Source organism: Python bivittatus, unplaced genomic scaffold, assembly GCF_059951505.1.
Source record: "Python bivittatus isolate LINGU-HERP-01145 unplaced genomic scaffold, Pbiv_v1 ctg000330_np1212, whole genome shotgun sequence".
NCBI lineage: Eukaryota > Metazoa > Chordata > Lepidosauria > Squamata > Pythonidae > Python > Python bivittatus.
Genome location: NW_028277058.1, coordinates 56,212,858 through 56,226,879, shown reverse-complemented (window position 1 = coordinate 56,226,879; position 14,022 = coordinate 56,212,858). Strand labels below are relative to the sequence as shown.

General features: G+C 42.8%; 1 protein-coding gene across 1 annotated transcript in view; it reads right to left on the bottom strand.

Annotated features, from left to right (window-relative positions):
- Positions 1 to 4: 4 nt before the first annotated feature.
- The window catches only part of IRAG2 (inositol 1,4,5-triphosphate receptor associated 2), a 54,303-nt gene continuing 40,285 nt past the window's right edge, over positions 5 to 14,022 (bottom strand). Inside the window, exons 28-36 of the mRNA XM_025166168.2 lie at positions 13,488 to 13,515; positions 11,543 to 11,683; positions 10,372 to 10,503; positions 7,925 to 8,072; positions 7,014 to 7,051; positions 4,702 to 4,763; positions 3,628 to 3,729; positions 3,312 to 3,413; positions 5 to 596 (exon numbers count right to left, since the gene is read on the bottom strand). Of these exons, the coding sequence (XP_025021936.1) occupies positions 353 to 596; positions 3,312 to 3,413; positions 3,628 to 3,729; positions 4,702 to 4,763; positions 7,014 to 7,051; positions 7,925 to 8,072; positions 10,372 to 10,503; positions 11,543 to 11,683; positions 13,488 to 13,515 (997 nt within the window). The 3' untranslated portion in view covers positions 5 to 352. The remainder of the gene's footprint in view (positions 597 to 3,311; positions 3,414 to 3,627; positions 3,730 to 4,701; positions 4,764 to 7,013; positions 7,052 to 7,924; positions 8,073 to 10,371; positions 10,504 to 11,542; positions 11,684 to 13,487; positions 13,516 to 14,022) is intronic.

The following is a 14,022-nucleotide window of genomic DNA, read 5'->3' as shown; positions in this document are numbered from 1 at the left end:
GCCCCGAAGTTTCTTAAAATATATTTTGTTTCTACAAGCTCTTTGATAAGTTTTGGGGGAGGGAGAAAAGTGGGGGGGAGACAGGAAGACTTACAAAATAAAAAAAGTAGTTGAGGTCACTTGGAAAATCTACTTGCTTTGCCAGAAAATAACGAATTGCATTTTGTTTCTGAACTGCATGGCTCTAAATTATTAACAGAAATATGAGATGATGCATTAAAGTTGCCTTTTCTCTACATTCAGAACCTTGAAGTGTGATGAAGCTAAAATGCTCAATCTGTGCACTAGATTATTCAGTCGAAGACGACATGCTGAGCGGGCACTAGAAGAATCCATTCGGAATACTGGTGAATTACACAGGTGGTGGTCCTTGGTGAAGGAGACGAATGTACGGCCACAAGAGCTTCTGTACAGAGGTCCAAGCATTTCCAGTACCATCAGGAGCTGCTTCCACAGGTGGTTGAAAGGAAAAGCCCATGAGAAAAGTCACAAGGGCAGCAAAGAACACAACTGCAAGGACAGAGATGTAGAGGGCTTTGCTAGTCCTGCAGAAGGAAGTCCTCAGAGAGGAGGCCCAAGAACATACTCTCACACACCTGCAGGAAGAGAAAAAAGCACAGAAAAGTAGACATTGAGTCCTTCATCCAAGATTTACAGTGAGTGGCACTTCAGTTCAATTCAGATTTACATTCAATGGCAATTCACACACTCAAATATATTGACGGGTACTACAAAAATCTAAACTCCCTCAGGGAAAAATAATATTTTATTTCTATTTATTTATTATTGAATTTGTATGCCACCCATCTCCCCCCAATGGGTGACTCTGGGCAGCTCACAGTTAAACTCAGAAACCCCATCAACAATTAAAAATCCCCCATAAATAGTTAAAATAAATTAATCCATTAAAAATCAAATATAGACAACAAACCCTGTACATAAATACTAAAAACATTCAAGATGACGGCGGGGGGGGGGGCAAGGTCAATCACCCCACAAGCCACGTCCACTGGTGCGAGCCCCCATCTGGCCCCCAGGCCTTTTGGCACAGCCAGGATTTCACCTCTTTCCTGAAGGCCGTGAGAATGGGGGCACACCGGACCTCAGGAGGCAGATTGTTCCATAGGGCGGTGGCCACAGCAGAAAAGGCCCTCTGCCTAGACCCCACCAGTCAAAATTCTGGTGGGGTCTGCAATTGCAACTGGTGGGGTCTGCAACATGCCCCTTCTGCTGGACTGAGTGGGGCGGGCTGAAGTAACTGGGGTGAGACGGCTCCTCAGATAATCTGATCCTGTGCCATGAAGGCCTTTAAAGGTGATGACCAACACCTTGAATTAGACCCAGAAGCAGACCGGCAACCAATGCAGCTCATGTAACAGCAGTGTTATATGTGCCCTCCTAGGGGCATTCAGAACTGTCCGCGCCGCTGCATTCTGTACCAACTGTAGCTTCCAGATACTCTTCAAGGGTAGTCCCATGTAGAGCGCGTTACAGTAATCCAACCGGGAGGTGACCAGGGCATGAGTGACCATGCGGAGGGCCTTCTGACTGAGGAAGGGGCGTAACTGCCGCACAACACGAAGTTGTGCAAAGGCCCTCCTATCCACGACTGCCACCTGCTCTTCGAACAGGAGTCGTGAGTCCAGGAGGACCCCCAGATTACACACTGGGTCTGTCTGGGGTAGTGTGACCCCATCAAGAACCAGAGGATAAACTCCTAGATCTTGAGGCTCCCCATACCCACAGCCACTCCGTCTTACCAGGGTTCAGTTGAAGCCTGTTGGCCCCCATCCAGGCCCCTACAGCCTCCAGGCACCGCGAGAGGGTAGTCACAGCATCACTTAGGTTACCCAGGATGGAGATGTATAATTGGGTATCATCAGCATACTGATGATGCCTCATCCCATGGAATGTGTAATGAGGACCTGGGGTGTGCTTTATTTTCATTTCTAATACTTCAGTTTTCAAAGAAGTTTTAATGTAACTGCTGTCCACATTTTTTGAAGTCCTATACATGGGTGCACCACGAATGGCTCTCCAGGCTTTGCTGGATTCCCAGCCAGGTATCCGGCATTCCTGGCCAGGATGGCCACCTGATGGGTGCTGGGGGAATGTTCAGAAGCATCTGGAAAGCTGTGCCGTGTCCCCAGAGGACAGGATCCCAGGGAACTGGAGCCCAAGCAGGAGAACCTAGAATCTTTGCATAGCATCAACATACTAGAGTAGAACAATTCAACATTTCTAGACTTTCTTGACTTGACAAGGCTGCAAGAAAAAGGGTTCTCCTTTTTTAGAATATTTCTAGCTCATTGTTCTCCACACACAGACACAATAAAATACTGTAGGCTAGGATTACAACACAGAAAAAATGGCAGCAAATACATAGCATCTCAAATAATACAGAGAAGGGAGGCCACAAGTGCTTAAAACCTCTGGGCGGTTAGTCAGGGGAGGGCAAATATGCATGTTCTTGGGGAGGCAGTTTCATAATGGTAGAACAAAAGCTCAGAAGAGGCTATTCCTGTATCCATATGCCAGAGGTTAAGTGTACCTGTGTTTGAGCTTCTAAGGTGACTGGTCTTATGCGAACAAAGACACTAGAAACTCTCTTGGACCACAACCAATTATCTATCAGATTCACAGCAACCAACCCGATGCTTCCGAGAGGCCAACCTGTAGGGCACGAAAGCAACAGTCTCTGTGTTGCTTCTCCATAACTTGTATTCAGTGACATACGTGCTCAAAAGCTGAAGGTTACGTAGAGTCATGAATGACTAATCGCTACTGGAAACTTTCTTTTCCACTCATCTGTCTCAAAATTCCCCATCCTTCTAAAGGGAACTGTGAGGAAACGATTATCACTAGATCACTAGAAGTCTCTTCATAAGGTAATATGAACCACCGGATGTACTTAATGTCATGACTCCTGAATTTTCAGCCAAATCTGTTTGGTTGGAAAGCCCCAAGCGTTGGTATTACAGGAGGGAAAACCTTGCCTTCTAAACAGCTCCCGCAAACCTGTGGTCACTCTTCCAAATACTCTGTCTGTCCTTCCTGGCTTTTGGTCTCCAGGGTCCCATGGACAAATCACTGATTCTTCTCTGCAGAACTGAGACCTATTAGCATCTACCCTAGAAGTCCTTTCATGTTTCCTGCATGAATCCTTACTCCAGATGCAGGAGAAACGCATAGCATCTAAAGCCTGCCAATAAATCACTGCTACTGCCTCAAATTCAACAAATTAGAAATTCCAAATTTCTTCCCCACGTTCGCACCATGCATTTGTCTTGCTTCTTTCCTTCTATACTTACAGTGAGCACAGCCCCCATTTTGATGTCTTGCTTTCTTTTTCGCTCAGCTTCCGCGCTTTACTTTCCTGGATCTCTGGAGCTGCCAATTCTAGAAGAATAGTCCTGTAAGGGGTGATTTGGATTCTGGATTAAAAAGCCCCTGCCCTCTGGTAGGCTTCTAGACTGCCTTTTTGATAAAAGCTTCAGCACAGTCCCAATTCACCTCCCTTATTTTGACCACATGGGACCACATCTGCCTTCTGTGCTTAGAAAAATTAGTGGCTTCTAGGGGAGAAGCTTCCATCTCTGGGGCACCAGGAGGAAAAAAGAGACTCACTCTAATTCAGGTTGCTCTTCCTCTGACTCTGTCCAGGAAGTTGAGCTAATGAACCGCTGTAGCGATGGCCTTTTTTCTCCTGGTTTAGTTCCTTTTAGACTCCTAATGGCAGGAGAATCAAACAGGCTTTCTTTAAAAAGAAATGTTGTTGGCTTTTTTCACTGAATACTGCCCCCCCCCCCAATACAGTAAGGTATTAAGACCCTCCTCAAAAAATAGACAGGGAAGGGAAGGGAAGGGAAGGGAAGGGAAGGGAAGGGAAGGGAAGGGAAGGGAAGGGAAGGGAAGGGAAGGGAAGGGAAGGGAAGGCATACATTTACTGATACATATACAGATGTTAAAGTTCTACATAAGCACTTCAATTCTTCAGCCTTGGAAAGGTAAATGGACAGTCCCAACTGCTCAGGGTTCTGCAGAACTGAACCAGCAGCACAGCGATGAATCCTTACAACAGAGATTGGCTATGGATGATTATAAGGAAATACAGCTTCCATCAAACAGGGTTTGTTGCTGTTGTTGTTGTGGTACAACAAACTGCCATCATTAAGTTTACAGACTGCCACTGAAACTGGATTGGAAGTGTGCTGGGGGCTTGGGGGGAGTGCTTTCAAACCAGAGAACAGCATTTCCAGAGATATACCAGCAAGGGAATCTTCCCCCTCCTATAATGCAACTCAATGTTGAATAATAGGTAACCACCATTTTTCCATGGGTAATTCTGGTTCATCCCCTTTCCCTTCTAGTCTGCAATTTCTTTTAAAAAATACAGTAAAAGTTGTATATATCTTTCTGCATGTTTTTTTTCCTAACATGCCCATCTTATGTGCAATTTTGTCTAAACTCTCCATACACACATTGACTAAAACATGCAAAACTAAGCCAGTTCCCATCCAGATGTGAAATAAATGAACTTCTCTCTCATCCCTTGATCAAAGAGGCTCCATTGGAAGAGCATGGCATGGTGGATTATTGCACCTGTAATATAACACATCTGGAGGAAACCAGGTCAGGAAAGTTTGTTCTGTAGCTGTCTTATGTGTGCACGCATACCCCAATACACAGTGCTATACGTACCAACTCGAGCGTCTGTTGAATTTATCATTCCTGTTGTTTCCATCCATTTCATTCAACTGAGCCTTTGTAGAACAGGGAAAGGGAGAGGTCACCATTTACGTGCAACTAATACTTTCAGAGTAAGGAACTATCAGTACTGGAAAACACCTACATACCAGTTGCAAAAAAGTGACTGGACTTCCATTACTGTTCCTAGGCAAGGTTGCAGTGCTAACTCTGCGTAGTGACGAAGGCTACACAAAACAAGAAAAACTACTTGATCGGTTAAGCATTCCACATCCTGCAAGAGCCCTGTGGTTCTTCTGTGCAAAAGGTGGGATTTGTGTGAACGAAGCAGAGCTTCTAGCCCGATTTAAGAAGTCTACGTGGAGTTCAGCACTGATCTCATGAATGGATACACATCACTGAACAGGACATGCCATAAAAAGTCTACATAGCTCAAATTCTGGGCCCAGTTCAACTAGTTATGCGACCCTTGAGCACATCTGTGGTTTATGATTTTTCTCGGCTGCTGTATGTATTTATTTTTGTATTATGTTTGTAATTGGTTTTAATTGATTTTATGATTGTTCACTGCCAAGAGTCACTTGTTTGAGATGGGCGGCCACAGAAATTGTATGAATGAATGAATGAATGAATGAATGAATGAATGAATGAATGAATGAATGAATGAATTTTCTTTTTCTATATCCAGCCTTCCTCATTATTATTATCAATAATACAAATAAAAAGAGAGAGAAGAACACACAGTGGCCCTTTTCCACAACAGGAACTTCACTCAACAGGGTTATATAAAATATGACATCCAAGCGAATGCTCCAAGCAACATACCATAATAGTTAATAGGAGCATCCAAAGAGAAGAAGGTCCACAGGCTTCTGCCAGTTAAAGGATTATATTTTCCACCCAATTCCTCAGCAGCTATTCAACTGATTAACGAAATGTATTTTGCCCTTTTCCATTAACAAAAGTGCCAGAAGCAACTAATGATCAAATGCAGATAAAACAGAGATACAAATATTTAACAATCTCCAAAAGATGATATGGTTCTGGCTACCATATATCCATCTTTCAATTAAAAAAAAAATCATCCAGTTCAAATTACATATGGGATTATCCTAACTCCTGCAGAAATTCAATTATTTGGGGTATTTGTAATTCGATTTGCAGGGTTAATATTTGTCATTCAAGCTGCAATTTTGTTCACATTTAAGAATGTCCTTTTTTGGAGAGAGATTTAGACTAGGAATTGGTTGGTAAATGAATAAATAGCACAAATAAAAGATTAAAGCAATGCACAGACACTTCCTTTGTTGATTTTTTTTTTTAACTTACAACTAACTTGAATTTCCTGGTTAAGCATACCATTTTTTCAAAGTCCTATAGATCCAGATATTTAGCACATCCTCCCTCCTTCCCCAGCCACAACACCAACTTATTTCTAGTCTTGGTGAAGCCAATGAAAGCAGAACTTTCTCAATTGCAACTAAAGGCTCCCTAGAAATATGAATTCAAATTTGGACCTTGTGTTTTATTCCAGATAAGAGAAAGTGTGCAAAGAAACTATATTTGAAAGTAACTGAAGTAACTCATGATAAACATGGAAATGTACTTTTCCATGTTTCAAGATTAACATTTAAAATACCTTTCTGAAATTCATAATTTCTTTGAATTACCAGCAATGTGGGACTTGACAACAGATGACCATGTTACGTGTGTTTATATATACGTATCTGAACTTGTAAATACTTTTTTGATACCAATGAAATGTCATAAAGACAATTTAATCTGCATGAACTATTTGCATGCTATTTTATATTCAGCAAGTGACTTCAGCAAGTTATGCAGGAAAAAGGGGCAGAAAATAATAAAAAGTCCAACTCTCCCAATCTGGTACGGTGATTCACCGGAAACCATGGACTCCCCTTTGCTTTTGAGTTTTAACCACATATTAATCACACTTGCAACGTTTACTATCACCATCTCATGAACTACAATCTAGAAAGAAGACAAATACAGAATTCTGTTGGGCATTTAAGAGGAGCAATTTGAGAAAACTTAAGCAGAGTGAATTGAAAAGACCTGGGCACAAAATAGTCTAAGTTCAAGGTGTTCTGCAAGAAAATGGTGCCAGTTTTCAGTGACGTAATTGGAACTTTCAGGGCTCAGTTTATGCATTTTGCAAGGCTGCAAAGGGGAGAAAAGAAAGAAAATGCAAGAACGGAGAGCTCAAAAGCATCACAATTAGATTATTAAGACAGGGCATGGCACAGAAAAGGGTGCAGAAGGCAAGACGCTTGTAACACTTGTACCTTGAGGGAACCAGAGAGTTTTTTAATTGAAGAGTCATCTGAAAGTGCAAGAGAAGTGGAAGAATATACATTAATCAAGGGAGCAAGGGCTTCAACAGAACTAGAAGAGATATTGAGAGGCCTGTAAGACAGCCATCTCTGTGGCTTGGTCTGGATTCGGTGGGGAGTGAATTGGTTTGGAGAAGATGTCCAGAGTGGGCTCACTTCTTCATTACTGAGCTCACGCCCATTGCTTTGCCTTTCCTTGGATGCCCCTACCTAGTATGGCAAGTGAAGACCAAGAGTTTAAGAGATCAGCAGCAAACCCTCCCTACCATGACATCTGCCCAAAGGCAGCAACCTCCAACACCAGTTCTACCAAGAGGGTTCCCATAAACAGAGGAACCTACAATGTAGGGTTGGGGTAGGAACTGGGTCTCAAAGATGTTTGCAAAGGGAAGGTCAAAAAAAAAATCAAGAGGATGGTTAAAGCCTGTGATTGAAGCCATGTCCCTTTTTATAGGCAATACGTATCAAAGGGGATCAGGCTTTGATTGCACGGTTGTGGCTATCTTGACCTTCCCCTGCAGATAGCCCCGGAATGACAAATACAGGAAAAAAACCTGTATTAGGAAGCACAAAGACCCCATTTCTCAGCCCCATAGCCCCAGTCGAAATCAACCTAGTTGGGTTGATGGGGCTGGGTTTCAGAGAAAAGGTCCAACCATGATGCCTTCATAATGGGAATAGCTAAAGGGGCCACCATGGCCTGATTTGAGCCTTGGCCATTCATGCACATCCACGTGCACTCATCCTGCATGAGAAGCTTCAAGTTACTCAGCATCTGAATATTTAGATTACCATCCCTGCGCTGGAGAGAAAAGGCAGGAAAGATGAAACATTGCTTCAATCTATAACTCCTTGGCTGTTACCTCGGTCCCCCAGAGAGCTGAAGGACTTTTCATTCTGCAGTAATACCTCCTTCAACTCTTCCAGTTCTGCATGCTCTCTTGCGTATGTGCGTTTTAAGTTTTCCACATGCTGAATCATCACTTCTACTGCCTTACTGACCCGGCTTTCCTAAGGAAGAAAAGTTAGGGAAGGACAGAAGCCAACTGGTGTCTTCACTGATTATTTCATTGGAAAAAAGGGGCATAAATATGCCTCAGTATGATACTACATCAAGTGACCCATCTTATTTTGACCAAAAGAATTCAAAGGCTTGGTACCAAACCCACCCCAAGTGCTCCGTTATTTTTCAAACTCTGCAAATACATGGGACCCCAGAGAAGGTAGAAAAGCTGTAAAACTGGCTAAATTATGCAGGCTTAGGAATGACCTTAGAGGGACAGGAAAGAAGATAGAGTTCAAGTATATAAAAATGAATTCAATTCCAATTCAAATTGGATTCTGCAACACACCTTGCAGATCTATGATGGTCTACTGGATTCTGTAACCACAGATGCCGTTGGTAGTAGGTCAATGGTATCAGTTTGGGCAAGGATGTCATGTAACTTTTAAGGAAAAGTATATGGTGGCAAGATATGTAGAAGCAGGACTTTTGTGCCAACTGCTTGCTAAAGGGTTCTGGTTCATTTCCTTATCATGGATGAGTAAGAATGAAGCACACTCTGTTTTGCTCAATCAATGGCTGGCAAATTCCACATATTGATATCCCATCTTTTCTACCCAGTATACAAATCAAGAGTTATTGCTGGACTAGTAATGCCAAAAGCTCTTCTTTAGTTGAGGCATATTGACTTGAATATTTTCCTGCAGGAACAGATATTACAATAAGTAGCTCATCCTTTTCAAACTTCAGAAAAATAAGATGTTGAGATACCAGAATGATTCTTTGGGTGAAATGTTAAGTAGAACATTAAGCCTACAGAGCATTTTGGTAAGATGAAAAGCTTCCTCACAACTTAAAGACCAACTAAAATATCGTAAGACATTGTGCTTCTTCTTGTCATCTCCAGAACTCGATAACATGTGATTTCGCAATGGATTTGGTTGCAAGGGCAGCACCCAGTCACATTACACTAATCCAGCATCTGAAATTCTTGAACAACATCTCTACTGCTATACTTCTGTAGCATCGAACAACGATGCTTGAACTGTCATAGTAAACAAGAACTGATTAAAACTATCATCAACACAATACTGATGACAATCAGGGGAATATATGCTTTTGCAGATTGTGTGAAGTAATACCAGCAACAAAGGTTGCGTTACAAATTCCTTTGCAGATTTATTCAAATCTTGCAGAGATTCAACTTGCTCTTTTGAATCATGTGGAGTTATTTCATCAGAAGCTCAAGAATATGAAGTCCTTTCATGCGGTTCCCCTTTTCCTTACTTTGTTGGTTCATGTTTCTTCCTGGCTGACTGGCCTCTCTGCTGCCTTGCTCCACAAACTTTCACATCATTTATAAACAGAGTTTGCTAAGACAAGATTCTTCCAGAATCTACAGTGGTACCTTGGGTCACAAACGCTTCTGTTCACGACCAATTCGGGTCACGAACAGCACCGTTCGCAAAATTTTGTTTCCGTTCGCGAACACCGGATCGGGTGACGAACAGGATCCGCGGCCATTTTCCCTGCCGTGACACGTGGTTGCGGCTTCCTGTAGGGAGGGGGGCTCTCCCTCCAAGCAATAACCGCCTCCCCACCCGCCTTCCTGTCCTCCACGCCAGAAGTCGGGTCGAGCAAGGTTAGCGTTCTCTCTCTTCGTACTGTATTTTGTTTCATATTTTTGTGGTTTTTTAAAAAAAATACATATGGTTCAGAACGGATTAACCGTATTTAGATTGAACCTTATGGGAAAATTTGATTCGGGTCGCAACCAATTCGGGTCGTGACCAGAGTCGCGGAACAAATCAAATTCGTGAACCGAGGTACCACTGTACTTTCAAACAACTTTACCCTTGATCTTAGCAGTTCAGACTTCCAAGGACATGGCAACATCCTAGCCGCCCAGAGTCCCCCATTGTGGGGAGATGGGCAGGGACAAGTTAAGTAAATAAATAAAATAAATAAAATAAATAAACTCAATCAAGTGTAAGGAATATCCTGTTCTGTATAAATTGTTTTCTGCATGATTATTTGAAAGAACCCAACACCTACAAAGCTCAGGCAGGTGGAAACACCTAACCAACTCTGCCTGATGTTGAACAGCTAAGTGAGGCCTGAACTATCTTTGTGAGGGACACAAGGAAATCCCAGGGGTGTAGATTGGTCTGGGTGTTAACTCCATCCCCACACACATATAGAAGGAAGACAATGGTAAATCACTTCCAGTCTACACCAGGAGTCAAACTCAACTTGGAGGAGACGTCACCTTCTTAATCTTTACGATTTCTGGATCAGGCAACTTACCTGATGAACAGCTCCCAGCATTTCTGCTTTGCTAGCAATTCTGATAGCATGCTGATTCAGCAGATCCAAACTCTTCTGCAGCTTCCTCACTATCTCCTGCACCTGGTTATCTTCACTTAGAGAGGCTAAAGACTGAACAAGGAACATCCAATATATGGATGCAAAAAGAAGACAAGCATTGTAGTTTACACAAATGAAGATAGTAAATGGGGCAACCCTCTGCCAAGTGCGCGCTCTCTCTCTCCTTCCCTCCCTCAACATTTAGCTCTAGAAATGACTTTTGAAACCTTGGCTTTCAACAGAAGTATAATTGCCATTCATATCAATAAGCCCACCCATATACAAGGAAATCTCTTTGTCTGTTGCTAGAGATATGCATAGCTGTGTCTGCAAAGCAAAACACATTGTTATTATTTAATAAATTTATAGCCCATTTCTTCTCAGGAGGTCAAGGTGGAGATCTTCTTTCATTTTATCATCACTCTGTAAGGGAGGTTGGGCTGAGTGAAAGGGACTGACCCAGAGTCCCCTAAGGAGTTTATGTGGCTGAAGGTAGAGTAGGACCTGGATCTCCCCAGCACCAGTCCCACACTTTCACAACTACAGCACACCAGTTCTTGGGCTGAGAGAGAAGGACCAGCCAAATGTCCCCAGGGAGCGTCTAGGGTTGAGGGGGGTAAACCCTGAGTTTCCCTGCTCTTAGTCCAAGACTTTCACCATTACCCCCCCACTCGCTCCCAGTGTCCTGGCCTCCTTGGGAGAATCAGCTTCCTTTTGGTCCCTCTGCTTCAGACTTAGATACAACACGCCTGCTGCTGTCCTTTACTCTCCCACCACCTGCTGAGCAAGGAGCTGAGGAGCTTGGCTTGCCAGGGTATGGTTAAGATCTGCAAGGGGTGAGGACAAGCTGGAAGGAAATGGTCTGGGGCTCAGAATGCATTGGGATGCTATAAGAATGGATGGGGTAACACAGCTTAGCATTCTACAGTTTCCTGCGTACTAAGAATTTCATCTTCATCACATCCATGCTCCTACACCTAGGACCAGTTTGAAGATTCCATAGACCAGTGTTTCTCAACCTTAGCAACTTTAAGACGTGTGGACTTCAATTCCCAGAACTCCCTCTGAAGCAACGGATGCATGTAACAGAACCCATCTTCCTCCTCCTTACATCAAGTAGTTTCAAGGCACCAGCAATTTCTTTCCTCAGGTTCCCTTCCGCAAGATCCCGAGATCGTTCTTCAAGCCTAACTCTCTTCTCTAAAGTAAAGAGGTCACATTTGAATCCAAGAGACAGCCGAAGGAATTCTGCCTGGAGAACAAAAGAGAAGCAAATATCCCCACTAGGCAGATTACCAGTTGGCTAACCTCTAAACCCCCCGCCCCCAAAATCTGTTATTGCTTCCAGCGGGAAGGATTCTCAAGTTGAACGCTGTATGGTCTTGGGCTGGATGGCAGTGCAGGAGATGCCCAATGTTTCAAATCAAACCAGTTCAATTCTGAAATGATCCACCTATAATGTAAACCCACCATTTGGAGTGTGAAATGGGCTGTTTCAAGCACGCGCCAAGCATTTCAACCTCTGAATGCTGTTTTGCCCTTAAAACCGAGTTGTTTGGAACACAACACACATCCAACTGCTGGGGAGGCTTGTTTCACACTTCCAGGAGGTGTGTTGCAGTCCAAAAAGGCGCTTCATGCTCAAAATGCAGCGTTTCGAATTCAGAAAGAGTTCAGCTGAAAACATTTTGCACACGGCTAATTTGATCAGCAATAGGTGGCACTACTGCCCAAAGTAAATGTATTTGTTTTACTTATTTACAGTCAGTTAAACTCTAATCCTATGAGTTAATTAAACATTGAGGGTTTCCTAACAGATTCCTATTTCTTAGATTATGAATTCCAATGGCCCCAACCTACCTCAAATGGAGAAAGTATCATACTGACATGGGATTCAGAGGCAGAAGGAATAAGGAAGCTCAAATTAATATTCTGTCTCCAGTTAACCGGGTCCTAACCTGCTACCTTGTCTTAGAAGATACCAGCAGATACTTAAAAAAAAAAAAAAAAAAGCACACACTGCACTCTTCATGAGTTCAGGGACAAAACCCTATTGTCCTTCTCCCCCCAAATTGCTATCTATCTATCTATCTATCTATCTATCTATCTATCTATCTATCTATCTATCTATCTATCTATCTATTTACCTACCTACCTACCTACCTACCTACCTACCTACCTACCTACCTAAAAGGGACAGGCCATCTTAGTTTAGCATCCAAAACCTTTTAAATCAGGAACAAAAGAATCTAGGGAACATGACAGGATTCTAAAACGATTCACTTACAATTACACACAAGTGACAGAGAGCTACAGCAAGAATCTCAACCAATCTAGAAAATAAAGGGGTCTCATTCCAGAAACAGGGGGGTGATCAAAATGGAACTGAAGCCCTGTCGTAACTCCACCAGTCTACTCAGAAAGCTAGGAGCTAGCAGTTCCCCCATTTGGGAGAAAAGAGACTTCAGAATTAGTTCATCCATTAAATTTGCTCTATTTTCAAGTAGGAAAGCTATCATTCACCTTTCCATTCCTGAAAATAGAAGAAAATCTATTTGTGAAAACCTTTTCCTTTCCTGCTCCAGAGGCCCAAAATCTAGATTTCAGTCCATCACTGGCTTGATAATGGAGTCACTGAAAATCCTTCTGTGGCAGGTTGTAGGAAAAGGAGCATGCATACACGCCCGGGAGAAGAGTTCTATTTGCATAGCGACAACATTTGCTTTGAATGCTACACAGGCTTTTAATTCTGTTTTTCAGTTTTAAGAGGGTGAGGTTTCCGCTTTCCCAAGAAGAGAAGAAATTTGTCTCAGCCTTTGGAAGATGAGCTTCCCCTCCAGGGAACACACACACCATTTATTAATGCGGGGTTTCTCAACCTTGGCAACTTTAAGACTCCCAGCTGAAGTCCACATGTCTTAAAATTGCCATGGTTGAGAAACCCTGCGCTGATCACACTTCGGCATGTTTTTGTCCTGACCTGGAAAAACACATTTAAGAAGTGTGAAGACATACCAAAAGGAGACAGAAAAAACAAGAAATACACCTATGCTTACCTCTACTTCTTTGTCATTGGGAGAGCCACTGAAATGAGAAGAACCCCCCACAAAATAAAGAATATTAGTAGGTCTCTCATCTACACAGACCTGAAATATCCTTTGCTAAGGCCTACTATCCAGGTAAACAGGAATTGCAGTTCTCAAAGTTCTTAACCTAACAGTCATTCTGGAGTCCCAGCACCACCACAGCTCAAAGAGGTCATGTTGGGAAGCCAAAAAGATGGAGCAAGGTCTACTTTAAGGGAATATTTCCAGATCAGTCCTTATACTGTCAGGGAGGGGACAGACTGCTATTTCCGTTGAGCTGACTCAGAATGGCACATTAACTAAAGCACAGAAGATGGAACTTGGTCAGATACTCCAGGAAAAGCCACAGGGACAAGGTCAGAAGGTTCTTCAGAAAAAAAAAAATGGCTTTAAGGAAGATTAAGAGGCAAATTGGAAGCAGTGTTGGTACTGGAAATAAACAGGATGCAGCGCTTCAGAGTCAATTTCCAAAAGGTGCTTCTGAATGCCCAGGAGACACCGGTCT